The 27,552-nt window shown below is 43.5% G+C and overlaps 1 protein-coding gene across 4 annotated transcripts in view; it reads right to left on the reverse strand.

The window, feature by feature from the left end:
* Positions 1-27,552, reverse strand: part of PTPRA (protein tyrosine phosphatase receptor type A) — a 152,926-nt gene that overhangs the window by 3,405 nt on the left and 121,969 nt on the right. For all 4 annotated transcript variants that reach the window (XM_063075681.1, XM_063075672.1, XM_063075691.1 and 1 more), the window contains 8 exons: positions 18,969-19,066; positions 17,646-17,765; positions 16,739-16,905; positions 16,108-16,243; positions 15,257-15,406; positions 13,994-14,087; positions 13,600-13,676; positions 12,952-13,086 (listed from right to left, as the gene is read on the reverse strand). In XM_063075681.1, coding sequence (XP_062931751.1) covers positions 12,952-13,086; positions 13,600-13,676; positions 13,994-14,087; positions 15,257-15,406; positions 16,108-16,243; positions 16,739-16,905; positions 17,646-17,765; positions 18,969-19,066 — 977 coding nt within the window. The remainder of the gene's footprint in view (positions 1-12,951; positions 13,087-13,599; positions 13,677-13,993; positions 14,088-15,256; positions 15,407-16,107; positions 16,244-16,738; positions 16,906-17,645; positions 17,766-18,968; positions 19,067-27,552) is intronic.

Below are 27,552 nucleotides of genomic sequence, written 5' to 3' on the forward strand. Positions count from 1 at the left end.
TTTTTTCCTCCCTTGGGGTATTTCCACATTTTAGAGCTGCTTACATATGTCAGACTACTAATCCAGAAAAACTGAACCCATTCACATTCCCACCTGACCATGGTGCTTCACCACAGCCCAGTCCACAGTATCCTTTTATCCCTTTTCTCTTTAATCTGCAGTGGTACCTTTAAGTCGCTAGCACTCGCTTTTTTGCCCTTGCTAGTGAGCAGGAGACAGTTTACTGTCTCTCTCTGCTTGCACCTGGCTCATTTCTCTCTACAGATCCTTGTGGGGACGGGCTGTCTCTTTTCATCTTTGTATTGCTGGCACCTTGTACAATGCCTGGCATATGGTAGCTCACAGTAAATATCTGCGTAAATGGACTTATTCAATCTCTGCAGAACAAGTCAAGACATAAATATGTAAATAAACAAAACATAGTTATACTGTCTTTTTTTTTTTTTTTTAGAGCATTTTAGGGTAAGATCTAAGATTCTTCACTATTGGCACTTTAAAAATTCTCAAATATACAGGTACTGTATATTCATTAGAAAAGATTTGGAAAAAATAAGAAAAGTAGGAAAAGAAAAACTGCTGACAGTCTCACAGTCCAAATAATCACTATTAAAAGCCCATTTTAGTGACTTCTCTTGCTTTTCATGCGTGATCATTCAGGAAACCTTTTATAAATGACAGTGAGTTCATTTTAAAAGACAGGATTATTAAAGTGGTGGACCAAGGAAATACCACAGCCCAGTGCTTTTTCACCTGTGCCCACCAAGAGCCCAGGGAATGCCTCGGAGATTGGGGCTCTGGGTCCTCTCTTCAACCAGAACAGCTTGTTTTGGGTTAGTAAGAAATTGGTTAATGTACACAAAGGATGATTACGTTTTGTAATGATGAATATACTAATTATCTTGATTTGATCATCACACACTGTACATAGGTATTGATATTCAACTCTGTACCCCAAAAATATGTATAATCAATATATTTCAATTCAAAAAATTCTAACTAAGGCTCACCTCAACTAGGTCTTATACTGGCTTTTAGGGCATTGGTGGGTGGAATGATTCTGCTACCACAGTTCCCTCCCAACACTGCCTTCAGAGTTTCTCAGCCAGGTTTGAAGACTGGGACCTTAAAACTACTAGAGCTGCTAGGTTCCACGTGGGCATGAGAGCAGCAGAATGTATGAGCTAGAGGAAGAGACACAATCACACTATGACAAGAAAAAGAAATACTGTTGTCCCACACTTAACAGCTTTTAGATATTACAGATCGTCCTAGTTACACACAGCAGTGAAGGAACTACTGAGAGAGTCCCCTCTTAAAGTTGTGGACAGGGACTTCGTCAACAGTGACAGCAAGCAGGGAGCCTGCTCTGGCCGGCTCTCAAAGAGGAGGGGCTGTGACCCATGTCAGACACCATGCCCCACTTAGAACGTGGAGGGCCGGAGGGGATAAGGGAAAATGAAAACCAGATTTAAAATAAGCAAATGAAACTAAGAGAAAGGACTCAACTCAAGTCTGGGGACTAGATATCACCACTAAATGTTTCTAAATTTTGTATGCATGGGTAGATTTTCCCTCACGATCTCCAGAAGCCCTAAAAAGATTTTAATATAAGAAGTAACATGATTAGATTTATATTTTCAAAAGGATGACTGGGTGCCCTGTGAGGAACTAACTAAAAGGGTGGAGAATGAAAGCAGGAAGACTGGCTGCAAGACTACTTCAGGTGAGGCTCAGTGTTGGTGGGGTGTGAGTGCCATCATCATGGTCCCACTGGCGAGTGCCTCAGCAGGTGAGAGAGGATGATGGCTTATATGAGAGAAGTGGATGTGCTCAGCATGTATCAGGACTCTTTGACAGACTAGATGTGCAGGTGTGGAGAAAGGGGAGTAAGGAAGGGAATGCCTAGACTTTTGACATAAGCAAATGTGTAGAAGGTGGTACTATTTATTAAGATGCATCAGAGTGGAGTGGACTAGTATGGGAGGGGAGGAGGAAATCAAGTTTTGGGCCATTTGAAGTCTGAGATCCTTAACAGACATCCGTGTGGAGATATCAAGTAAGAACATCAGTCCTCAACCAGGAATCTGGAGACACAGATTTAGGAGTCTCTGGCATATGGACAGTATTTCTTTATATTATTTTTTTTTGAAGATGACTGGTAAGGGGATCTTAACCCTTGACTTGGTGATGTCAGCACCATACTCTCCCAAGTGAGCCAACTGGCCATCCCTACATAGGGATCCGAACCGGCGGCCTTGGTGTTATCAGCACCCACACTCTCTCAAGTGAGCCTCAGGCCTGCCCTATGGAGAGTATTTAAAGCCACAGGACTGGCTGAAATCCTTAAGGGATAGTGTGTCAAAAGAGAACAGTGATGGGCTAAGGCTTCAGTCTAGAATACCCCAACATTTAGAGGTCATGCAGAGAAGAAGGTCACAAAGGAAACAACAAAGGAAGAATGTTTTGAGAGGGAGGGAGGAACAGTTTCAAATGCTGCTGTAAAGACAAAAAAAAAATAAGAAAAATGACCTTTGGATTTGTCAAGACGGTAGTTACTGGTGATCTTGATTAAAGCAGTCCAGAGGAGTCAAGCTTGGAGGAATAGGGTGGGGAGAGAGCTTGAGGGGAGAAAGCCAACTCTTTAAAGGAGTTTTGCTGGGAATAGTGCCAAGAAATGGGACATTAAATGGAAGGGGATGTGGGATTAGGAGAGATTTCTGTTTTTTAAAGATAGAAAATACAATGCACATAGGCTAATGAAAGTAATGCAACAGCAAGGAGAACTGCTTATGGAGGCAAAAAAAAAACCATAATTACAGCAGCAACATCCCAGAGAAGGCAGGAGGGAATGGGACCAAGAGCACAGTAAATGGCTGGATTGGGAGACATAGGAATTGTTGCCACTGTAACAGGAGAGAAGGTGAGAGAATTGATACAGATTTGAACAGACTCGTTGCTTGCGGGTGGAAAAATGAGAGTGTTCTTGTCTGATTTCTTGGAGAAAATGAGGCCAGGTCACGATGGGACCCACAACAGGGGATGGTGGAGGTCTGAGGAAGAGAAGGAAGAGCAGTAGAACTGTTAGGCGGCACTAACTACCCACATTAGATTTGTGGTCATGAAGTCAACACGAGGGCCATCAGCAGAGTTTTGTTTTTTCCCAGTAATGGTTGCTATCAGATGGAGGTACATAATGGATTTAATAGGGTAGAGACCTTGCCATGAATGTAAAATGCTATGAAAGAAAACGCGAGGGAATAATGGGTGTTAGCAAGGGATGGATAATACTGACAAGACACAAAAATTCTAAACAGAGTAAGGAGGAAGATGAAGACATGCCGAGGTGACTGATGTTGAGAAAGTGGGGAGTCAGTGACTCTAAGGACTTGATGAAGACAAAGAATAACTAGAGTAAGAGGAGAGCAGTGCTGACTTCCGGCGACAAGATGGCGGTCTGAAGGCAGCGGCAGAGGTGGAAACTCAAGACTCAGGGTCCCCAGGGACTGGAAGAAATCACAGTGCCTACTTTGTATATGTGCTGCCGAAGCGAGCACCACAGTGCCTACTTGGAAAGAAGAAAAGGTAGCGACTTGCCCCAACCCAACCCCAGAGCGGGCCCCTAGAAAGGTTGGAGCCGCCGCTGCTTGCAGCCAGTGACCGCACGACTCTGCGCCCACCTGCGGAAGCGGCAGCGGCAGCAGCAGCAGCGGGGGGGAAGCAGCTGCGGCAGGAGCGACACCCTGCAGTACCACCCAGTCACCCAGTAGCCTGGCAGAGTCCAAGCTGACCAGAGAGGTGGCTCCCCGGAGAGGCCCAAGACCCGAGGCAACCACACACGCAAGGCACTAGAGGCCAACTGAGTAGTCACTGAGGTAGCCATACCAAACTGGCAACCACAGCAACATCTTAGTTAGTCAATAGTGTCAGAACTGTGGACTGTGAAACCCCCTGCCACAATGAATAAATATCAAAGAAAAGATACCAGAAATACGAAATATCAAGAAAGTACACCACCCAAAGATAATAAATCTCAAGCTCTAGATCCTATAGAACAAGAAGCCCTTGAAATGAGTGACAAGGAATTTTGAGTGATAATTCTAAAGAAACTGAATGAGATACAAGAAAACTCAGCCAGATATCATGATGAAATGAGGAAAAGTATACAGGACCTGAAAGAGGAAATGTACAAGGAAATCAATGCCCTAAAAAAAAATGTAGCAGAGCTTGCCGAATTGAAGAAGTTATTCAGCGAAATAAAAAACACAACGGAGAGTTTAACCAGCAAGCTTGTCGAAGTTGAAGAGAGAACCTCTGAACTTGAAGATGGGCTGTTAGAAATAACACAAGCAGACAAAAAAAAAAAAAAAAAAAAAAAGAAAAAAGAATCAAAGGCATTGAAGAAAATCTGAGAGAAATATCAGACAACCTTAAGTGCTCAAATATCCAAGTCATGGGTATTCCAGAAGGGGAGGAAAAAGGTGATTGCATTGAAAACATATTCAACAAGGGCCGAGCCCGTGGCGCACTCGGTAGCGTGCGGCGCTGGGAGCGCGGCGACGCTCCCGCCGCGGGTTCGGATCCTATATAGGAATGACCAGTGCACTCACTGGCTGAGTGCCGGTCACGAAAAACGACACACACACACACACACACACACACACACAAAAAAAAAAAAAAAAAAAGAAAAGAAAACATATTCAACAAAACAGTGGCAGAAAACTTTCCAGGTATAGGAAAAATCACAGATCTTCAGATCCAGGAAGTTCAACGATCTCCAAATGTATTCAACCCAAAAAGGTCTTCTCCAAGACATGTTACAGTCAAATTGGCAAAACTCAGAGACAAAGAGAGAATCTTAAAAGCTGCAAGAGAGAAGCGTCAAATCACCTATAAGGGAGCCCCAATCAGGCTAACATCAGACTTTTCATCACAAACCCTGAAAGCCAGAAAGGAATGGGATGATATATTCAAAAAACTAAAAGACAGAGATTATCAGCCAAGAATACTCTACCGTGCAAGGCTATCCTTCCAAAATGAAGGGCAAATAGTATATTTCTCAGACAAACAAAAACTGCGGGAATTCACCACCACACGACCACCCTTACAAGAAATTCTCAAGGGAGTACTGGGTTTGGTTCCTGAAAAATAACTACCACTGCCATAAAAACCCAAGAAAAATCAAAACCCACTAGTATAATAAAAATGGCATTCATGAAGAGAAAACAAACAAAAAGGCAATCTACAACCTAAGGAACCAACAAACACAGAAAACAAACAGTAAATCAGAAAGCAAGGAACAAAAGACACCTAAGACAACCAAACAACAATCAATAAAATGCTAGGAATAAATCAACACTTTTCAATAACAACTCTTAATGTAAAAGGCTTAAATTCCCAAATCAAAAGACACAGACTGGCTGACTGGATTAAAAAGTAGGACCCAACTGTATGCTGCCTTCAAGAGACCCACCTCACCCATAAAGACTCACATAGACTAAGAGTGAAAGGATGGAAAAAGATTTACCATGCAAACAGAAAAGAAAAACAAGCTGGAGTAGCTATTCTTATATCTGACAAAGTAGACTTTAAACTAAAAACCATAAAAAGAGACAATGAGGGACACTACTTAATGATAAAGGGACTGATCCATCAAGAAGACATAACAATCATAAATATGTACGCACCCAATGTTGGAGCAGCCAGATTTATTAAACAAACTCTATTAGACCTAAAGAAGGAAATAGACACTAATACGATAATAGCAGGGGACCTGAACACCCCACTGTCAATATTGGACAGATCATCTAGGCAAAGAATCAGCAGAGAAACACAAGATCTAAACAATACTCTAGACCAATTGGAATTGGCAGATATCTACAGAACATTCCATCCAACAACCTCAGAATATTCATTCTTCTCATCAGCACATGGATCATTCTCCAGGATAGATCACATATTAGGTCACAAATCAAGTCTCAACAAATTCAAAAAAATTGGAATTATCCCATGTATTTTCTCAGACCATAATGGATTAAAACTAGAAATCAATAACAAACGAAATTCTGGAAACTATACAAACACATGGAAATTAAACAGCATTCTACTTAATGACACATGGGTCCAAGAAGAAATCAAGCAGGAAATCAAAAATTTACTGAAGCTAATGAAAATAATGATACATCATACCAAAACCTGTGGGATACTGCAAAAGCAGTATTAAGGGGGAAATTTGTTGCATTAAATGCTCACCTTAGAAGAATGGAAAGATGGCAAGTGAACAACCTAACCCTTCACCTTAAAGATCTAGAAAAACAAGAACAATCCAAACGTAAAGTTAGCAGACGGGAAGAAATCATTAAGATCAGAGCAGAACTTAATGAAATTGAAACCCAAAAAACAATACAAAAGATCAATGAATCAAAAAGCTGGTTTTTTGAAAAGATAAATAAAATTGACAAACCACTAGCATGGCTAACAAAAAAAAAAAAGAAGAGAGAAGATTCAAATAACAATAATTAGAAATGAAAAAGGTGATATTACAACTGATTCATCTGAAATACAAGGAATCATTCGAGACTACTATAAACAACTATACGCCAACAAATTTGAAAATCTGGAGGAAATGGATAAATTTCTGGACACACACAAGCTCCCAAAACTGAGCCATGAAGATGTAGAAAATTTGAACAGACCAATAACAATAAAGGAGATTGAAGCTGTTATCAGAAAGCTCCCAACAAAGAAAAGCCCAGGACCAGATGGATTCACAGCAGAATTTTACCAAACATTCAAAGAGGAATTGACACCGATTCTTTACAAACGATTCCAAAAGATTGAAACAGACGCAAATCTCCCAAACTCATTCTATGAAGCAAACATCACCCTGATACCAAAACCAGGTAAAGATATAACCAAATAAGAAAACTACAGGCCGATATCCTTGATGAATATAGATGCAAAGATACTCACTAAAATACTAGCAAACAGAATACAGCAACACATACGTAAAATTATTCACCACAATCAAGTGGGATTCATCCCAGGGATGCAAGGTTGGTTCAACACACGCAAATCAATAAATGTGATACACCATATTAATAAAATCAAACACAAGGACCATATGATCATCTCTATAGATGCTGAAAAAGTATTTGATAAAATTCAACATTCATTCATGACAAAGACCCTCTATAAGTTAGGTATAGAAGGAAAGTATCTCAACATAATCAAAGCCATATATGATAAACCCACTGCCAATATCATCCTGAATGGGGAAAAGCTGAAAGCTTTTCCCTTAAGAACAGGAACTAGACAAGGATGCCCACTCTCACCACTCCTATTCAACATAGTGTTGGAAGTACTAGCCAGAGCAATCAGAGAAGAGAAGGAAATAAAGGGCATCCAGATTAGAAAAGATCAAGTCAAACTGTCCCTGTTTGGAAATGACATGAACCTATATATCGAACAGTCTAAAGCCTCTACAAAAAAACTCTTGGAGGTGATAAATGATTTCAGCAGAGTAGTAGGATACAAAATCAACACACAAAAATCAGTAGCATTTCTATTCTCCAATACTGAACATGCAGAAAGAGAAATCAAGAAAGCCTGCCCATTTACAATAGCCACCAAAAAAATAAAATACTTAGGAATTGAGTTAACCAAGGAGGTGAAAAATCTCTATAATGAGAACTACAAACCACTGCTGAGAGAAATTAGAGAGGATACAAGAAGATGGAAAGATATCCCATGCTCTTGGATTGAAGAATCAACATAGTGAAAATGTCCATACTACCCAAAGTGATATACAAATTCAATGCAATCCCCATCAAAATTCCAATGACATTTTTCTCAGAAATGGAAAGAACTATCCAGACATTTTTATGGAACAACAAAAGACCACACATAGCGAAAGCAATGCTGAGCAAAAAAAATAAAGCTGGACGTATAACGCTACCTGACTTTAGACTATACTACAAAGCTATAATAACCAAAACAGACACAGTACTGGCATAAAAGCAGACACACTGATCAATGGAATAGAATAGAGAATCCAGAAATCAACCCACACACCTACAGACATCTGGTCTTTGACAAAGGCACCAAGCCTATACACTGGGGAAGAGACTGCCTCTTTAGCAAATGGTGCTGGGATAACTGGATATCTATATGTAGGAGAATGAAACTAGACCCATACCTCTCACCATACACTAAACTCAACTCAAAATGGATTAAAGAATTAAATGTACATCCTGAAACAATAAAACTTCTTAAAGAAAACATAGGAGAAACACTTCAGGAAATAGGACTGGACACAGACTTCATGAATACGACCCCAAAAGCACGGCCATCAAAGGAAAAATAAACAAATGGGATTATATCAAACTAAAGAGCTTCTGCACAGCAAAAGAAACAACTAACAGAGTTAAAAGACAACCAACAGGGCCGAGCCCGTGGCGCACTCGGGAGAGTGCGGCGCTGGGAGCGCGGCGACGCTCCCGCCACGGGTTCGGATCCTATATAGGAATGGCCGGTGCACTCACTGGCTGAGTGCCGGTCACGAAAAAGACAAAAAAAAAAAAAAAAAAAAAAAGACAACCAACAGAGTGGGAGAAAATATTTGCAAAATATACATCTGACAATGGATTAATATCCAGAATATACAAGGAACTCAAACAACTTTACAAGAAAAAAAACAAGGAACCCAATTAAAAAATGGGCAAAAGAGCTAAGTAGGCATTTCTCTAAGGAAGATATACGAATGGCCAACAGACATATGAAAAAATGCTCAACATCACTCAGCATCCGGGAAATGCAAATCAAAACTACACTGAGATACCATCTCACCCCAGTTAGGATGGCTAAAATCCAAAAGACTCTGAACGATAAATGCTGGCGAGGTTGCGGAGAAAAAGGAACTCTCATACATTGTTGGTGGGACTGCAAAATGGTGTAGCCCCTATGGAAAATGGTATGGAGGTTCCTCAAACAATTGCAGATAGATCTACCATATGACCCAGCTATCCCACTGCTGGGAATATACCCAGAGGAATGGAAATCATCAAGTCGAAGCTATACCTGTTCCCCAATGTTCATCGCAGCACTCTTTACAATAGCCAAGAGTTGGAACCAGCCCAAATGTCTATCATCGGATGAGTGGATACGGAAAATGTGGTATATCTACACAATGGAATACTACTCAGCTATAAAAATGAATGAAATACTGCCATTTGCAACAACATGGATGGACCTTGAGAGAATTATATTAAGTGAAATAAGTCAGGCACAGAAAGAGAAATACCACATGTTCTCACTTATTGGTGGGAGTTAAAAATAAATAAATAAATTCACACACACACACACACACACACACACACACACACACAAACCGGGGGGGGGGGGAAGAAGACATAACAACTATAATTCCTTGAAGTTGATATGACAAGCAAACAGAAAGGACATTGTTGGGTGTGAGGGGGGAGAGGAGGGGGGGGTTTCGATAAAGGGCCACAATAATCAACCACATTGTATATCAACAAAATGAAATTTTTTAAAAAAATTAAAAAGAATAAAATAAAATTAAAATTAAAATTAAAAAAGTAATAGTGTAAAAAAAAAAAAAAAAAAAAAGAGGAGAGCAGTGCTGAGGTGGGAGGACAGGTGGTGGTTAGCAGGGGGCGGGGGATGTTGTAGAGATTCCAAAGGTGGTGCAGATACAGGGAATGACAAGATTGTGGTTTGACCCTGAAGTTGGGTGGCTGAGGAAGCTGGGAAGCAGAAAGACTAAGGGTATATGGATCATCCACATGGATACTGATGCCTCCAAAATCAGACAGGAATAGGGGCCAAAAAGATAGTGAGTGCTGTGGACTGAATGTCCCCCCAAAACTCATTGAAGCTTGATCCCCACTGTAACAGTGCTAAGAAGGTGGGAGATCTGATTATGATGTTTGAAAGGTGGGGCTTTTAAGAGATGATTAGATTGAGAGAACTGTGCCCTCATGAATGGATTGATCCATTCATGGAGTAATGGGCATGGTTCTGATGGCTTTAGAAGGAGGGCAAAAGGTTAGCTAGCTCTTACTCAGGCCATTCCCATCATGTCCCTGGTCACCACAGGACCCTGTGGAGAGTCACCACTAAGAACGCCCTCGCCAGATGTATTCTCTGGACCTCGGACTTCCTGGCCTCCAAACTTTAATAAATTTTGTTTCTTTATAAATTACCCAGTTTCAGGTATTCTGTTATAAGCAACAGAAATGGACTGACACAGTAAGTTAAAGTCACCAGTGTGTGAGGGATGGGAGATGGGAATAAGTATTAGAGTCCAGAAGAAAGCTTGGGAATTGGAATTTAATCTCAGATTTATGTTTTCAGGTTAAAGACTCTAGATAATGGCATCCTAAAGAAGCTGAAACAGAGAAACTTCTCTGTCTTTCCTCCTGCTGTCTTTGTTTTCCCTTTTCCCCCTAGACAGCAGTAAGTCTCTTGTACGGTCTGAGGCTGACAACGGTGAAGGGGAGGCACACATTTGTGGGGAAGGGTCTAATGCTATCATGTTTTATGGATGCTATAGAGAAGTAGAGCGAGGCCTCAGGCTGGGCTAACCCTGTGTGGGAGCTGCTGGTACTGCTCTGCCCATGCTGATGGATGGTCCAAGCTGTAGCTGTTGAGGGAACCCAGGCCTTACCTAGTTGACCTCTCTAGTTAAAATGGAACAGAAGGAGAAAATGGAGAGAAGAGAATTTTAAGTTTTGATTCCTCTGAAATTTTAATTTATACAGGTGAAGAATTTATATTTTGGGGTCAGATTTTTTCTCTGGGAATTTAACACTGGGGGTGAGGAGTGGCGGTGTCACTTTGTATAAATGTAGGCACCCTTCATTGTGTCATTTAGCTTTATTGTGTTACTATCTCTGGGAGCTGCAGTTGACACGAATGGGAGATGAAAGAGGAAGTGAAAGTTTGTCTTGGTGGCTAGTGAGGCCTTGTAAAGAACATCACTAATGTGCTGTTCTAATCCATTTAGAAGCTTCTGAGGGCAACAGCTACTGCCTGTTCACTGGCCCTAGGAAGACAGGGGTGTAAGGCACAGTGGTAAGTAGAAGGGGATGGGCCTCACCCAACTGGTAGCAGGCTTGGCCAACGGGCAGGAGAATTTGTGTGCGCATGGCCCTTTTCCCCACCGCTACCCATATGAAATGCTTCCTGCCCCTCTGCCCTTTGCTCTCATTAGGTCCTCTTCAACGATGGAAGAGCCTGATAACCTGACTGGACAGAGTTGGAGGTGTTCACGGGACCACATTTTATTACAGGCAGTGGACTGAGAGATGATCCTGTGCATGCTGTGCCAGCTCTTCTGCCTGCTCTTTGGGCCCGCCCAGATCTGGGGGTGGGGATGTGGGGGGAACTGCATGTAGGGCTCTGGTCTAATATGCATGTTCCCTCATGGCTTTTCAGAGAGGAGCAGCAGACAAGCACCTAGCTCCTGATAACACAGCGACTCCTATCCCGACTGGCCTTTGTTACTCAGGTGTATGGTTCCTTGAGCAAACCCAAAGACCTTAACTAAAGCCTCCCACTTCATCAGTATTGTTATTAATGATAGATGAAGACCTACAGATTATGTCTGTTGATTAAGTACATGATACAAGTCTGGGAAGAATAGCTAATAAGTTAAATAACAGATTAAAACTGAAAAAAATCTTGATATAATTAAGTGTCAGGGTGAGAAAATGTGTAAAGACTTCTATCAAAGTTAAATAAACCGCACAAAAACAGAATGTGGAAGATGTAGCTTGGAACTAATGTAAAAAGATATTGTTTTTAATTTTTAATTGATTACAAATTCAGTGATTTGTGAGTGGGTGCCAGCCTTGATCCTTCCCCCGTCTGGTCCACTCCGGTCCTTCACTATGTCTTGAGGCAGATCCCCCTTCCCACTCTGCTGAGCCAGGCCACCAGCGTTTCTGCCATAGCTTCCTCTCTGCTTCTGGCTTGCTCATTTCTAACTTGTCCTCCTCACTGTTGCCAGAAGGACTTTAAAAATAAATACTCTTTAATTGCTTTATAAAGTCCAAACTCCTCACTGTGGCTTAGAAAGAACTTTCTTGTCAGGCCTTACTAGCTTCTTTAGGATCATTTTCTTGATTCTGATCCCTGTTAAGTGATGCTCCAGGCATAATGAACTGCCCATTTATGGCAATGTGCAACATTGACAGAAAGAGTTTTGAAAAGAATAAGCATTCTTGGAATACAGACTGGGCCACCCAGTAACACGGGGAAATGGGGAGATTCCTGAGATTCAAAGTGCTCAGTAGAGGCTGCATGATTCTGACTCAGGACTAGTGTTAAGAGATTTCCTAGTAGGAGCTGACCTAGGGGGCCCTATAAGGTCCCTTTATAATCTGAGTTCCAAGACAACTCTTTTTAATTGACTTGAGGGCTTTTTTTCTTTAAAAGATTTCCTTGTTATTGAATATCAAACTTTAAATTTCCTGTTTTTGTTATTTCCCAAATTCTACTGCTTTCTTTTGAATAGTCAGTGAAGAGGCGATCTGTTCTTAGGTATACTAACAAGGGTTCCACCTTAGGGCCTTGGCCTGGCTCAGCCCTTCCTGGGGAGGTGGGGAGGGGACAGTGTGCACAAAGGCTAGGCTCAGGTGGACTGTATTCAGGAAAAAAGTAAAAGGGTGCGCACTGTCTGGGAATCGAATAGCGACTCAGACCACACTGCTTTTCCAGTCCTGGGTAAAGCTAATGACTGCTTAGACACCAACTGGCTGGGCGATACTGCTTGGAAATTGTGCTTTGGACAGTGTAAATCAAAAAAAAGGTCCAAACATACCTTCCAGTGCATGCATCCCCTTCCCCCAATACACACACATGCACATACATACACACAAACTTTTCATGCAGTCTGTCTCCCATAGCCTGGGATCTTTTTCAGCTCACCTGGCCTCTCTCTTCCAGTTCTGTTAACATCACAATAGAGCAGGATTTCCACTCCCAGATCATTCGCCAGAAGTCTTCAATTGTGTGGAGAAGAGGGCCCTGGCTGGCGATGTAGGAGTCCTTCTGCCGGTAGCCCTAGACAGGCCAGGTCAATTGCAGGGGTGAGGTGGTTTATCAGGGAGGGGATAGTGGAGAAGCCAGGCCACTAGGAAGGGATGGGGCTGCTTGGAGGCAAACCCATCTCAGGAAGGGCTCCCCTCTGGCTAAGGACCAAACCCTGTCTGACAAGCTGGTCTCTTTCTATCAGGGATAGGGAAGTAGGTGGGGTGGGGGTCCAGAGCTAGAACGAAGACAGCAGGAATGGGCAAGATCAGAGGTCAGTTTTTTCAGTCTCTTAGCTGTGGTTTTTGCTGTAAAACTTTTCTTCCAGGTATTACACTGGTACATGCCTTCTGTTTCCCTCTACCTTCTGCTCTTTGAGGCTGGACAGACTCAATGCACAGGGTGGGTGGGTGCGTGGGTATCAGTTCAGTATTTGTTGATTATTCAAAGATGATCCTCCCAAGCAGGCATGTGAGAGAGGCACTGCAAACCCCAGCTGAATCTCCATGGAGTTTTGGGAGCTGAGGGGAAACACCCGCCACTTACATCAATGAAGGACGCGTTCACATAGTCTGTGTTCTCCTCGCCCCGCTTAACTGGAATGATCACTCTGTTGAATTCATCTGCAAGTAGGACAGTGGCTTGTGGCTCACCAACATCGCTTGTTCTCTTCCTCTCCTCCCATTGCTCCCACCCCAGGACCTGCACAGACATAATCCAAACTGGAAAAGGACACGCCTGTTTCTAGCCAAGGAAGGAGAAAGCCTTTGGCCTTTATGTTCTTTTATTTCTGGAAGCCATAAAGAACTGGAATCAACAATAGGCAATGCCATGATTTTTGTTTCCAAGCCAAACATTAACTAATACCTAAGAAGTGGAAGGGGTGGAGGGAATTGTAGGACAGGGCAATAAGGCTTTGGGGTAGAAAGAAGGTTCTTACATGGAATGATCTGTAAAACTCGGTTCTTCTTCATGTTGGCTGGAAGGTTTCCAGTCCGCATCTTGTCATTCTGGATTTTGATTGATGTTAACTTCTGAATTAGGGAGGGGAGGGGAAACATTACCGATCCTAGTAGCTCAACTTGACAAGATTATGCCTGTCATGGGGCCTGAACCTCTAGGCTACTCTGGCTGCATGCTGCTCTTCTCACCAGGGCCCTGACCTCCAGTTCCACATGTTCTTGTTGGAATGTTGTTTCTTCTGTCTCTAAGCTCAGTGAACAAGTCAAGAAAGTGTTTCGGAAACAGTGCCTTCCAGGCTCTTGTGGACCCTTCTGGGATGCCCCTGGCTGGAACTTTATGATCCTGGGGCAAGGATGCCAGCACCACAGGAGGGAGTGTGCCTGCCCGCCCTCCTGTTCTACCCCCCAAGGCTTCCAGACTCTTCAGAAAGATTTATTCAAATGTGCATCCTCCCTTCCTGATTCTAAGGTTCCTTCTTGATCCTTGCCACTCAAAGTGTAGCTCACACACCAGCAGCATCAACCTCAACTTGTTAGAAATGCAGAATCTCAGGCCCTAACTCAGACCTGCTGAATCAGAACCTGAATCTTGAAAGGATTCCAAGGAAATTCATGTGTACATTATAGTTTGAGAAGAATACTTTAAAAGTAGTCCTCCCCCCGACCTCCCTGAATCTCGCTTCTGGGAGTGCTTTTATTGATGAGAGCATGACATATGCCTTAGATGTGTTGAGAGCCATTGACTAATGGCATGTAGCAGTGGTCAGCAATCTAAGGCCCACAGGCCTACTGCCTATATATGAAGTTTTACTGAAACAGCCATGATCATTGTTTACGTATTGTATTGCTTGTGGCTGCTTTTGTGCTACAATGGCCGCATTAAGTAGCTGGGACAGAGACTACACAGCTTGTAAAACCTAACATATTATCTGGCCCTTACAGGAAAACTTTGCTCTTTCTGTACATTATAATTACCTGGGAGGGTTGTGGGGCTTTAAAAAAAAATACTGTTGCCTATCCCCTCCCCCAACCCCTGCCCCCCAAACACAGCCCAGATGATTCTAACATGCAGGATAGGTTGAGAATGACTAGAGCATGAGTAAAGGGCCACCTCCTGAACCACCGGCATGCCTCCCAAGGGGTCATCATTTGCTAGTAAACGCACAAGGATTCAAGCATCCCATATTCCCCAGATCACATGGATCCTTCAGTCTGAAGGAGGGTGTCCCACTCCAACTCACCTTAAATTCCTCCTCTAATCCATTGTTGCTGGTCCCTGGGATTTTGTTGTAAATTTTCTGCAGGTGTGTTTCTAGAGAGGTCACTTCCAGTTCTGTATCTCCATAGAGATAATGCTCCAGAAGGGCTTGGTATATAAAGACATACTGCATCTGAAACGCAGATTATGCCCAAGTTCTTGGTTACAAACAACATGGTCCCTGTGGTGCCAGATCATTCCCTTCCCACTCCCACTTCACTCCAGTCCATTTCTTCTTTGATCCTAGCAAGGATAAAATGACTCATTCTTATTGTCTTAATTCAGTGAAGCAGAACTTGAAATACATGAGTCCCATTTGGGGTGCTTAACTTGGAAGGGAGAGACCTATTTGCCTTGGGGTGTAGGAAGCCTAGAGAGGACAAACCTAACTCCTCATTCTGAAAGTGCAGATTCAACAGTGTGAAGAAACTGGAGACACACAAAGCCTGTGACAGTGTGGTCCCAGCCTCCCTCCTAGTGGTGTGTGTCCTAACCACAGAGCCAATGTCACTGCTGCTGCCAGACGTAACCGAGCTGTATCATAGCTCTGTGGGTGCTGATTCTTTCAGCTGCCTGGCATGCTTGCTGTCCTCAGGGACTGTTCCCTTATCTTTAAAGTCCAGTGAAGATAACATCTGCCTTCCTGACTCCCCCAGGCACAAAGCCACAACCTCCTCTGTGCTCTGTTTCTTTAAATACGAAATTTATAAGGGCCCTTCATCACACTGCATGATGATAACTTACAATAACCTGGGAAATGGAGTGAATTCTCAAGGTGGGCAGAGATTCTGGCCCTGGAACGCCCCACCCTCACCTCACCCATAGACCACTCACGTCTGTTTGCACCATCTGGCAGCGCTGTGCCCGGATCCGGCTCACAAAGCCATACACGTCCACCTTCCGCTCTGTGTGCATCATGTCCAGCATGGCATCAATGACAACAAAGGTACCTGTACGCCCTACACCCGCACTGAAGCAGAGAGCAGGGTGTTACTGGGATGGCCAGCATGCCTTGCAGGAGCAGACAGGGACAGGCAGTACAGGCTGAGGCTCTTTCTTCAGGTCTCTACATTCTAATTCCAAATGGGAAAGTGCTGGGACTCTCCTGCAGCCAACAACCTCACTGTCCCCTGAACTCCTAACCTCCAGCCATCAGGACTGGACACCTTGACACTTAGAATGGTCTGAAGGTTGTACATATTCACGGCAAGCACTCAACCCAGCCTCTTGGCTTCCTAGCAAGGTCTCCCGAACGCCCAGTCCTGGAGGACTACCCTTCCTTCCCTCTCTCCTCAAGTCATATTCTCCACCAGGCACTAGAACTTGAGGAGTCTCTCTAGTTGTTGGCCTGGGGCCCCAACAGCTCTTCTTCTCTGTGCCAGCCTCCTCAGCCAGGGCTGCCATGCTGCTCCCCTGCTCTGGCCATGGGGCAGAATGTGGGAGCCATGGGTCAGGCCACACTGACCTGCAGTGGACCACGATGGCCCCTGCATACTGAGGGTTACAGGCCTTCACCTTCTTGAGGAACTTGAGCATGCCGATCGGGGTGAAAGGCACCCCAAAGTCTGGCCAGCTGGTAAAGTGGAACTGAGTGATGAGGCGCTGTGGCTTTCTGTTGGTCATGTCGCCCACCTGTAAAGTGAGGATATCCTGTGTGTTTACCCTGATACTCACAGATGAGCAACACCAGGGGAGGAAGGATGATAGCTATGGTTGTCAGAGAAAATGGGGAAGTGAGAATGTACCCAGGGAATTTTTAACCATGGACAGAGAATCTTCCCAGTAACCTCATGGGTAAGGCAGGGCTGATACAATTATTCTTGGCCTACAGACATGGAAAATGAAACTCAGAGAAACTAAATGACCTGGTCAAGGTCCCAGTCTAGTAAACAGTAGGGTCAGAGCTAAAATGCAGGGCTCCTGACTCTTGATAAGTCCCCTTTTCACAGCACCACACTGCCCCTTGGCTGAAGGTGACCTTTGCTCAGGCCTTCAGGGTCACTCTGGAGGGCCAGGAGCAGGCACACCACACCCCTGACATCAGGAACTTTTGGAGTAGAAAAGGAAGAGAAGAGGTCAAGCACCCAAGAGACCGCACCACCTCCTGATACTCCCTTTCCACAGCATTTGGTCACATCTAAGATGATCAAATTTCATCTCAACAGGTATTTCTTTCTCCCAGTAAGGGAATGCTCCTCCCTTAGCCTTGACAGAGAAGCTCCTTTGAGCTCAGGTCTATGGTTTCAGAATCCAAACACACTGTATATTCAGCAATTCTTGACCACCCTGAATAAGAGGGGGATGACCCAGCCTGTTCTCTCCTTCTTAGCAGTCAGCAGATCCTAAACAAGAACCCAAAAAGGAGACAATACCTGCTGAATGCAGAACTTTCGTACTGTGTAGTCCACCAGGACGGTCACATCTTCTACAGACACACGGATATTCCCATAGGTCCAGCAGCCTTGGTCTGGCCAGTACTGGGCGCACTTACACTGGAAAGAAACAGACACATATCCCCTGACCTCAGACCTCCTGCCCTTGGCAGATGCAAACGGCCTGAAAGGAAGGGACCATAAAGCCCAGACTAAACTCCCCAGAGAGCCCTGCAGCCTCTTCTCTTACCTCAGTCTGCTGTAGACTTATTTATTCTAAACGCTATTCCTCAAGTTCCTCAGCTTCCATCCTATTTAGCACAATCTCTTAACTTACCCATACCCTGGCTCTATATGTCTTGATATTTCCCACTCCTACCCCCTCAGTGCAGGGTGAATCTGAAGTCAGTTTACCTACAAAATCTGCAGTTCCACAGTATCCCAGGTCATGCTCTAGGGGCAAGCTTGTCTGAGCCCCTGGAACCAGCAGCCTGCTATGAGAGACCATCAGGGTGGACTAACACAGACTGTAAACCTGCCATGAGGCCTAGGGCTGTCTCTGTTGTCTGTGCCTCAGACAGCTTCTAAGAGCCAGAGTCTGGTTGGAGGAAACTAACATAAAGCCCAGCCCTAGCACTACCCTTCCTAGGCATTGTGGAGCTGTTGATCCACACATCCAATACCCCAGGGATGGAGATCAAGGTGACTCAAGGGCCATTACTGAGAAAGACTTTCATGAATGGGGATTTCTCTCTGGAGCTTGATCCAGAATCCAGGATTGGTGCTGGTTGTTGCCCAGTGATGGTACTGGCCAGGCCAGGCATTGACTTAGGAGCTGCAAAAGGGAAAGGACCAGACAGAACCTGCAGGATCAGCCCAAGGCCTCAGATTCCCTTGTACACCCTGCAGGGTCTCAATTCATATAGCTCCCTCTGCTGACTCTAGGATATAACAAAGGCCTCAGGAGGGAGGACAGGAAAACAGGGGGAAGAGGGACTAGGGAAGCCAGGGGAGAAAAGCCTCTCTGTGGCTTTTCCTTAGTTAATAGCCTAAGTCTTTCTTTCAGGTTGTTTTTGAAACAGGATGAGTTTTTTGAGTACCAGACGCAGGAAACATGCCCTGGGCACATCCCTGAAGTTCATCTGAGACTTCCAGTGCATAGGAAAGTCTGGTAGATAAATCAGCCTGTGTCTGTCTGGATGAGCTATTGGCATAGTGGTCACAAAGGGTAGACAGCCAGGCTCAAACTCAGAGCTCCAGCAGAGTGGTTCTTCTGTTGGTCATACCTGTATCAAGGGCCTTCCTATCTAATTCTCTACCCACCTCTTTTCTCTCCTTCAGGTTGGTCACCATGACGATGGTAGCTGTGTTTTGTTCCCAGATCATCCTCCAGAAATCATTCACCGTTTCTTCTTTTGGTCCTAAAGTAGCCAATAGTAAAGATGAAGGAGGGGAAGAAAGATGCTGGTAAACTGGGAACATCCACTCCTGACTTTTGGAAGCCTGTTCCCACATGTTCTCAGTTAAATATCCAACCCATCTATCCATCCACCCACCTAGTAACTGAATGTCTCCCATGTATCCATCATGTACGTGCCAGGCACGTTTACATTATGGGCAAGATGGTGAGCTAAGTGCTTTATATGGCATTTACTCCTTCCAATCATGCTATGAGGTGGATGTCATTAGCCCCTGAAAGGATGAGTGAGTTGCTCAGGCTAGAATTCAAAATTTACCTTCCACACAGCCTTTTTCAGAAAGCCACAAGTAGATTTTAAACAAAAATGAGGAAGCAAACAGAGAGAAATAAATAGAAATTAACATAGCAGAGAGGCTAATGGAATTCCCAGTGTTGGTGAAGAGAGAAGTCTTAGGACTCTGCCAGAGGGTAGAAGGCAACCAATCCACAATGGAACCAAAGAAAGAAGGTTCTAGAAGGATCCCAAGATAAAAAAATTAAAGTTTAAAAAAAAATTAAATTTCACATATCTGAAGGTTCTGAGAGAAGATATATACTTCTAGTAAAGAGTTTAGGGGAAAAATCAGTGGTAGGTATATAAAGAACTAAATGATTAGGAAAAAAGGGGAATCATTAACTCCTGGAAAAGGGGAAAATTGTACCAAAAAAATCATATAATACTATGTGTTTCAGCTGTGAGCAGAATTTGTATACTCATAACAATATAAAGAACGAATATTACCTTAACCAATAATTGTGATTTAGCTTTATTTGGAGAACAGGGAGAAGGACATGTGTGTACATGTCTGTCTGATTGAGGGTGAGGTGCATTGCAAGGGGATTAGATGACTCATCTACCATAAGAGTCAATAGATAAAAACGGTTGCCTTAGGGGTATTAGACTAAAAGAGCGAAGAGGGAAGGGAGGAGAGACCTTTGTTTTTATAAGTCTTTCAGTCCCTTTTGGCCTCCTTAAACTTTTTATTTCCTTTGGTAAAAATAAAAATAGTCTTAAAAAGAAAAACTAATAACAACACGTGCCAGAAGGATGTACAGAGGCAGAAGAGCTTCACTTCCCAGGATAATCTCCTGGGGAAGTGATATTTGCACCATATCTTAGGGTAGGTCAGGTGGATGGGAGTTTAGACAGGGGCATTGTAAGAAGAGGCACTCCAGGCAGAGGTGCAGGAGGCCGGCAGCAAGAAAGGGCATGAGAGGCCCAGGGACTGTAAGGAGTTCAGTGAGGCCACCGCTCAGGGTGAGGGGAGTGGTAGAAGATGGGGCTGAAAAAATAGGTAAGGTACCAGAATCTAAAGGGGTGTAGGGCAGGCTAAGGAAGGCTCATCCTACAAATAATGGCAAATCATTATAGGATTTTCATGAGAGCCCTGACTAAAGTTTTATATCAAAAAAGGCCAGTCTGATGGTAAGAATGTAAGGAGCAAGGCTGGGCACAAAGGGATCAGTTAGTAGGCTGCTGCAACAGAGTTGGAAGGAAAGATGAGAGTAAGGAAGTGCGTCAGAGAAGACAGACTTTGGAGACAGAAGCAAGAGGACTGGTCATATTTAGAGAAAGGGGCAGGTAAGAGGTTCCTTATCTGGTTTGCTGATTAGGAGGAGAATTACATTCCAGTTATCACAACAGCTAGAGAATATAGGAGGAAAGCAGTTTTGGAGGTAAGAGTCATGTTTTAGTTTCTCATGTTGAATGTAAAGTGTCTTGGGGTATCCAGGTGCAGGTCTACAAAATTCATCTGAAAATGTGGCTCAGGAGCTCAAGAGAGGGAGCAGCCAGTCAAACACAGGTGGGTACAGATGAGGTCTCACAGAGCATACAGAGGGGAAGAAGACAAGAAAGGGTCAGAGAATGCTGGGGATTCTCAGCATTATTCAAATTCAGACAGAATAAAAAACCTGGGAAGGAGACCAGGGAGGTACACATGGAGAGGCAGGAGAGCTAAGAGAAAATGGTGCTGTGAAAGACAGAGATGGAGATTCGAGGAAGTGGTCATCCACACATTTGGGGAGAAATTAAACTATATTTAAGCAGCAGAAAGAAGAAAAAAAGCCAGAGAAGGAACATTTAGAAAAGTCAGAAAAAATGAGAGAGCTGAATGTCAGGAAATAACAGAGGAGTTTCAAGCACTGTGAAGCACTGTGGAAAGGGTTCAGAGGATGGGAGTCTGAGAAAACATCCATCAGGAAGTCATAGACACCTTTAATTTAATAACTGTCTTAGCGCCAGTAAGGTCCCATGGCAGAGAGAGAGGAAGAGACTATACATGGTTGATGGTGCCAAAGTCATCACTGAGTAGGTGGTAACTGATCTGGACCTTGGAGGGGGGCCTAACTTGGCAGACAGCTACGAAGGGAGGGAAAGGCAGGGCCTAGTTAGGCAATGGCTGGCCCTGGGGGGAGACTACAAGGGCAATGAGGACCTGAGGCTTTCCCCGACTACCTTATTTTACCTCTACCTCTATTTAGTTTATATTATTTTATTTTTGTCACAGTACTGTTCAACAGAACATTCTGTGATGATGGAAATGTTTTATATCTACAACACAGTAGCCTCTACCAACATATGGCTATTAAGCCTTAAAATGTGACTAATATGATTTAGAAACTGAATCTTAAATTTTATTTAATTTTAACTAAAAATTTAATTTAAACAGCTACATGTGGATATTGTAATGAACAGCATTGCCACTTACCAAAATTTCAGTTAATATATTTATGTGCTGTAAACTTTCCTGTATCAACTAAAGGTTCCAAAAAGGCAGGAACCATATCTTGTTTTATTCCCCTACATCCCCATCTCTCAGACTAGTGGCTGGCACATAATAGATGATCAATAAATATTTGTTGAATGACTGAATAAATCAGCTTTGGTAGACCACACTAAAATAAATTACTTAAAAAATTTTTTTTATTTTGAATTTTCCCTTTTTAATGAAAAGGCACCTATAACACAGGTCAATACAGTACAGGCAGCACAGAGAGCCCCAGAACAAGCCTAAAAATTGCTTCAAAATAAAAACCGAGATGAAGAAATAGCTCAGGCGGTTTCAAGATGGCGGTGGCTGCAGCGGTTGGCGCAGAGTAGCTGAGGTGGAAAAGGCGGCCACTGGGCCTCAGGCAGCCGGGAAACTTGTAGACCTTCCTCTCGCCATCTCTTAAGGGAGGACCGCTGCTGGTGGCCGGTCGTGGGGGCTGACTGCCACTTTGCCCTCGGCAGGAGAGGCTGCCTCATTTACAGGCAACAGCTTTGAAGTATGGAACAGGAAAAGAACTGTTTCGTAGCTGCAAAAGCGAGTCTCTAAACAGGGAACATGGCGCCAGGGCTGCTGTGGATGCAGACAGGATCCCAGAGGCCGGGGCCGCGCTGAAGGGGGCCAGCTGCCCTATTCAGGATTCGAGGATTCAGGCCAGCATAAAAGAAGATTCCTGGGAGCGCCTGAGCCGCGCCGTGGGACCGAGCAAGCAGCCCGAGGCGGCGGGAACCGAGAATGGGGAAGGCGACAAACCAGAGGCAGAGAGTGAGCGCCCGACCTGGCACAGCCCTGTGAGTGACCCCTGGCCTGGCCCTGCTCGGGGGGGCTGACGCCCACCCGGCTTCCGCCTGCATCACCGGGCCACTCACCGCCCCACTCACCGCCCCGGGGCTGCCTCCATTTTCTCAGGTGGTGGCAGCTCCAGCCCGGCTCGGCTCCTCACTGAGCCTTCCCACTTGCTTGCCCTGGCGCGGGGCTTCCCGGGGCCTGTGGGCTGGCCTCCCCTCCCACTCCCTCCATGGTTCTCTGGCGGGGCTGGTGGCGTGGGGCGTCCCTGGCCAGTGTCAGGAGGGCAAGGAAGTACGGGCGGGGCCGACTGTCACTCCACCACACCCTGGACTCCGGCCCCCGGTAAACTTCCTGTTACTGGGAGGCAGATACCATCTCTGTGGCCACCAGTTCGGAAAAACACCTAACCAATTTCTGGTTGAGAATACTGTGGTAGGAGAGTTCCCAAGTCCGCTTAAACCTGCCAGAGAGCTGTCTGCAGGCGGGCACTGGACTCGTCCGGGCCGGGGGGATACAAAGGTGAACCGTGTGCTGTGGGCTCCTCCCCCGAGGAGCTCACGCTCTGGTGTGGGAGATAAGACAAGTACAGAAATAACTGCGATACCAGGAGGAAGGTGATTAGTCCCGAGAAAGATCTACACAGTGCTACAAAGGCACCCAGAGCGACCGGTCGTCTGTGCCCAGCAGAAACCTGGTAGACTTCCTGGGCGAGGTGGTGCCGAGCAGGGTCTTGAAGGCCCAGCTGATAGACGAGGGTTGCAGAAGACAAGTCCCAGCCCAGCCCAGTGCGCACACAGTGGGGAGACGTCTGGCCAGGGAGGCGGAGACTCGACAGAAACCACACACCCTGTGGGGTCGCCACTGCACGATCCAACAGCCCGGGCCAGAGCACACGGAACAGGGAGAAGTCCTGCACGGGAACTGAAAGCTCAACAGAGATCACACACCCTGTGGTACGTGATCCAGCAGCCCAGCAGAGTCCAAGCTGACCAGAAAGGTGGCTCCCCGGAGAGGCCCAAGACCCGAGGCAACCATACACACAAGGCACTAAAGGCCAACTGAGCAGTCACGGAGGTAGCCATACCAAATTGGCAACCACAGCAACATCTTAGTTAGTCAATAGTCACAAACCGGTGGACTGTGAAACCCCCTGCCACAATGAATAAACATCAAAAAAAAGATACCAGAAATACAAAAAATCAAGAAAGTACACCACCAAAAGTTAATAAATCTCAAACTCTAGATCCTATAGAACAAGAAGCCCTTGAAATGACTGACAAGGAATTTTGAGTCATAATTCTAAGGAAACTGAATGAGATACAAGAAAACTCAGCCAGATATCATGATGAAATGAGGAAAAGTATACAGGACCTGAAAGAGGAAATCTACAAGGAAATCGATGTCCTGAAAAAAAATGTAGCAGAACTTGCTGAACTGACGAAGTTATTCAGCGAAATAAAAAACACAACAGAGAGTTTAACCAGCAGGCTTGTCGAAGTTGAAGAGAGAACCTCTGAACTTGAAGATGGGCTGTTTGAAATAACACAAGCAGACAAAAAGAAAGAAAAAAGAATCAAGGACATTGAAGAAAATCTGAGAGAGATATCAGACAACCTTAAGTGCTCAAATATCCGAGTCATGGGTATTCCAGAAGGGGAGGAAAATGGAGATTCCATTGAAAACATATTCAAAAAAATAGTGGCAGAAAACTTCCCAGGTATAGGAAAAGTCACAGATCTTCAGATCCAGGAAGCTCAACGATCTCCAAAAGTATTCAACCCAAAAAGGCCTTCTCCAAGACATGTCATAGTCAAACTGGCAAAACTCAGAGACAAAGAGAGAATCTTAAAAGCTACAAGAGAGAAGCGTCAAATCACCTATAAGGGAGCCCCAATCAGGCTAACATCAGACTTTTTATCACAAACCCTAAAAGCTAGAAAGGAATGGGATGATATTTTCAAAATACTAAAAGACAAAGATTGCCAGCCAAGAATACTCTACCCTGCAAGGCTATCCTTCCAAAATGAAGGGCAAATAGTATATTTCTCAGACAAACAAAAACTGCGGGAGTTCACTACCACACGACCACCCTTACAAGAAATCCTCAAGGGAGTACTGGGTTTGGTTCCTGAAAAATAACTACCACTGCCATAAAAACCCAAGAAAAATCTAAACCTGCTAGTATAATAAAAATGGCATTCATGAAGAGAAAACAAGCAAACAAAAACGCTATCTACAACCTAAGGAACCAACAAACACAGAAACCAAACAGTAAATCAGAAAGCAAGGAACAAAAGACACCTAAGACAACCAAACAACCAATGAAATGCTAGGAATAAATCAACATCTTTCAATAACAACCCTTAATGTAAAAGGCTTAAATTCCCCAATCAAAAGACACAGACTGGCTGACTGGATCAAAAAGGAGGACCCAACTATATGCTGCCTACAAGAGACCCACCTCACCCATAAAGATTCACATAGACTAAGAGTGAAAGGATGGAAAAAGATTTACCATGCAAACAGAAAAGAAAAACGAGCTGGAGTAGCTATTCTTATATCTGACAAAATAGACTTTAAACTAAAAACCATAAAAAGAGACAATGAGGGACACTACGTAATGATAAAAGGACTGATCCATCAAGAAGACATAACAATCATAAATATGTACGCACCCAATGTTGGAGCAGCCAGATTTATAAAACAAACTCTATTAGACCTAAAGAAGGAAACAGACACTAATTCCATAATAGCAGGGGACCTGAACACCCCACTGTCAATATTAGACAGATCATCTAGGCAAAGAATCAGTAGAGAAACACAAGATCTAAACAAGACTCTAGACCAATTGGAATTGGCAGATATCTACAGAACATTCCACCCAACAACCTCAGAATATTCATTCTTCTCATCAGCACATGGATCATTCTCCAGGATAGATCACATATTAGGTCACAAATCAAGTCTCAATAAATTCAAAAAAATTGCAATTATCCCATGTATCTTCTCAGACCACAATGGATTAAAACTAGAAATTAATAACAAACGAAACTCTGGAAAGTATACAAACACATGGAAATTAAACAGCATTCTACTTAATGACATATGGGTCCAAGAAGAAATCAAGCAGGAAATCAAAAAATTTATTGAAACTAATGAAAACAGTGATACATCATACCAAAACCTGTGGGATACTGCAAAAGCAGTACTGAGAGGGAAATTTATTGCATTAAACGCTCACTTCAGAAGAATGGAAAGATGGCAAGTGAACAACTTAACACTTCACCTTAAAGAACTAGAAAAACAAGAACAATCCAAACCTAAAGTTAGCAGATGGAAAGAAATCATTAAGATCAGAGCAGAACTGAATGAAATTGAAAACCAAAAAACATTTCAAAAGATCAACGAATCAAAAAGTTGGTTTTTTGAAAAGATAAATAAAATTGACAAACCATTAGCATGGCTAACAAAAAAAAGAAGAGAGAAGACTCAAATAACAAAAATTAGAAATGAAAAAGGCGATATTACAACTGATTCATCTGAAATACAAGGAATCATTCGAGACTACTATAAACAACTATACGCCAACAAATTTGAAAATCTGGAGGAAATGGATAAATTTCTGGACACACACAAGTTCCCAAAACTGAACCATGAAGACGTAGAAAATTTGAACAGACCAATAACAATAAAGGAGATTGAAGCTGTTATCAGAAGGCTCCCAACAAAGAAAAGCCCAGGACCAGATGGATTCACAGCAGAATTTTACCAAACATTCAAAGAGGAATTGACACCCATTCTTTACAAACTATTCCAAAAGATTGAAACGGATGCAAATCTCCCAAACTCATTCTATGAAGCAAACATCATCCTGATACCAAAACCAGGTAAAGATATAACCAAAAAAGAAAACTACAGGCCGATATCCTTGATGAATATAGATGCAAAAATCCTCACTAAAATACTAGCAAACAGAATACAGCAACACATACGAAAAATTATCCATCACGATCAAGTGGGATTCATCCCAGGGATGCAAGGTTGGTTCAACATACGCAAATCAATAAATGTGATACATCATATTAATAAAATCAAACACAAGGACCACATGATCATCTCTATAGATGCTGAAAAAGCATTTGATAAAGTTCAGCACTCATTCATGACAAAGACCCTCTATAAGTTAGGTATAGAGGGAAAGTATCTCAACATAATTAAAGCCATATATGCCAAACCCACTGCCAATATCATCCTGAATGGGGAAAAGCTGAAAGCTTTTCCTTTAAGAACAGGAACTAGACAAGGATGCCCACTCTCACCACTCCTATTCAACATAGTGTTGGAAGTACTAGCCAGAGCAATCAGAGAAGAGAAGGAAATAAAGGGCATCCAGATTGGAAAAGATGAAGTCAAACTGTCCCTGTTTGCAGATGGCACGATCCTATATATCGAACAGCCTAAAACCTCTACAAAAAAACTGCTGGAATTGATAAATGATTTCAGCACAGTAGCAGGATACAAAATCAACACACAAAAATCAGTAGCATTTCTTTTCTCCAATAGTGAACATGCAGAACGAGAAATCAAGAAAGCCTGCCCATTTACAATAGCCACCAAAAAAATAAAATACTTAGGAATTGAGTTAACCAAGGAGGTGAAAAATCTCTATAATGAGAACTACAAACCACTGCTGAGAGAAATTAGAGAGGATACAAGAAGATGGAAAGATATCCCATGCTCTTGGATTGGAAGAATCAACATAGTGAAAATGTCCATACTACCCAAAGTGATATACAAATTCAATGCAATCCCCATAAAAATTCCAAAGACATTTTTCTCAGAAATGGAAAAAACTATCCAGACATTTATATGGAACAATAAAAGACCA

This window comes from Cynocephalus volans, chromosome 1 (assembly GCF_027409185.1).
Source record: "Cynocephalus volans isolate mCynVol1 chromosome 1, mCynVol1.pri, whole genome shotgun sequence".
Classification (NCBI taxonomy): Eukaryota; Metazoa; Chordata; class Mammalia; order Dermoptera; family Cynocephalidae; genus Cynocephalus; species Cynocephalus volans.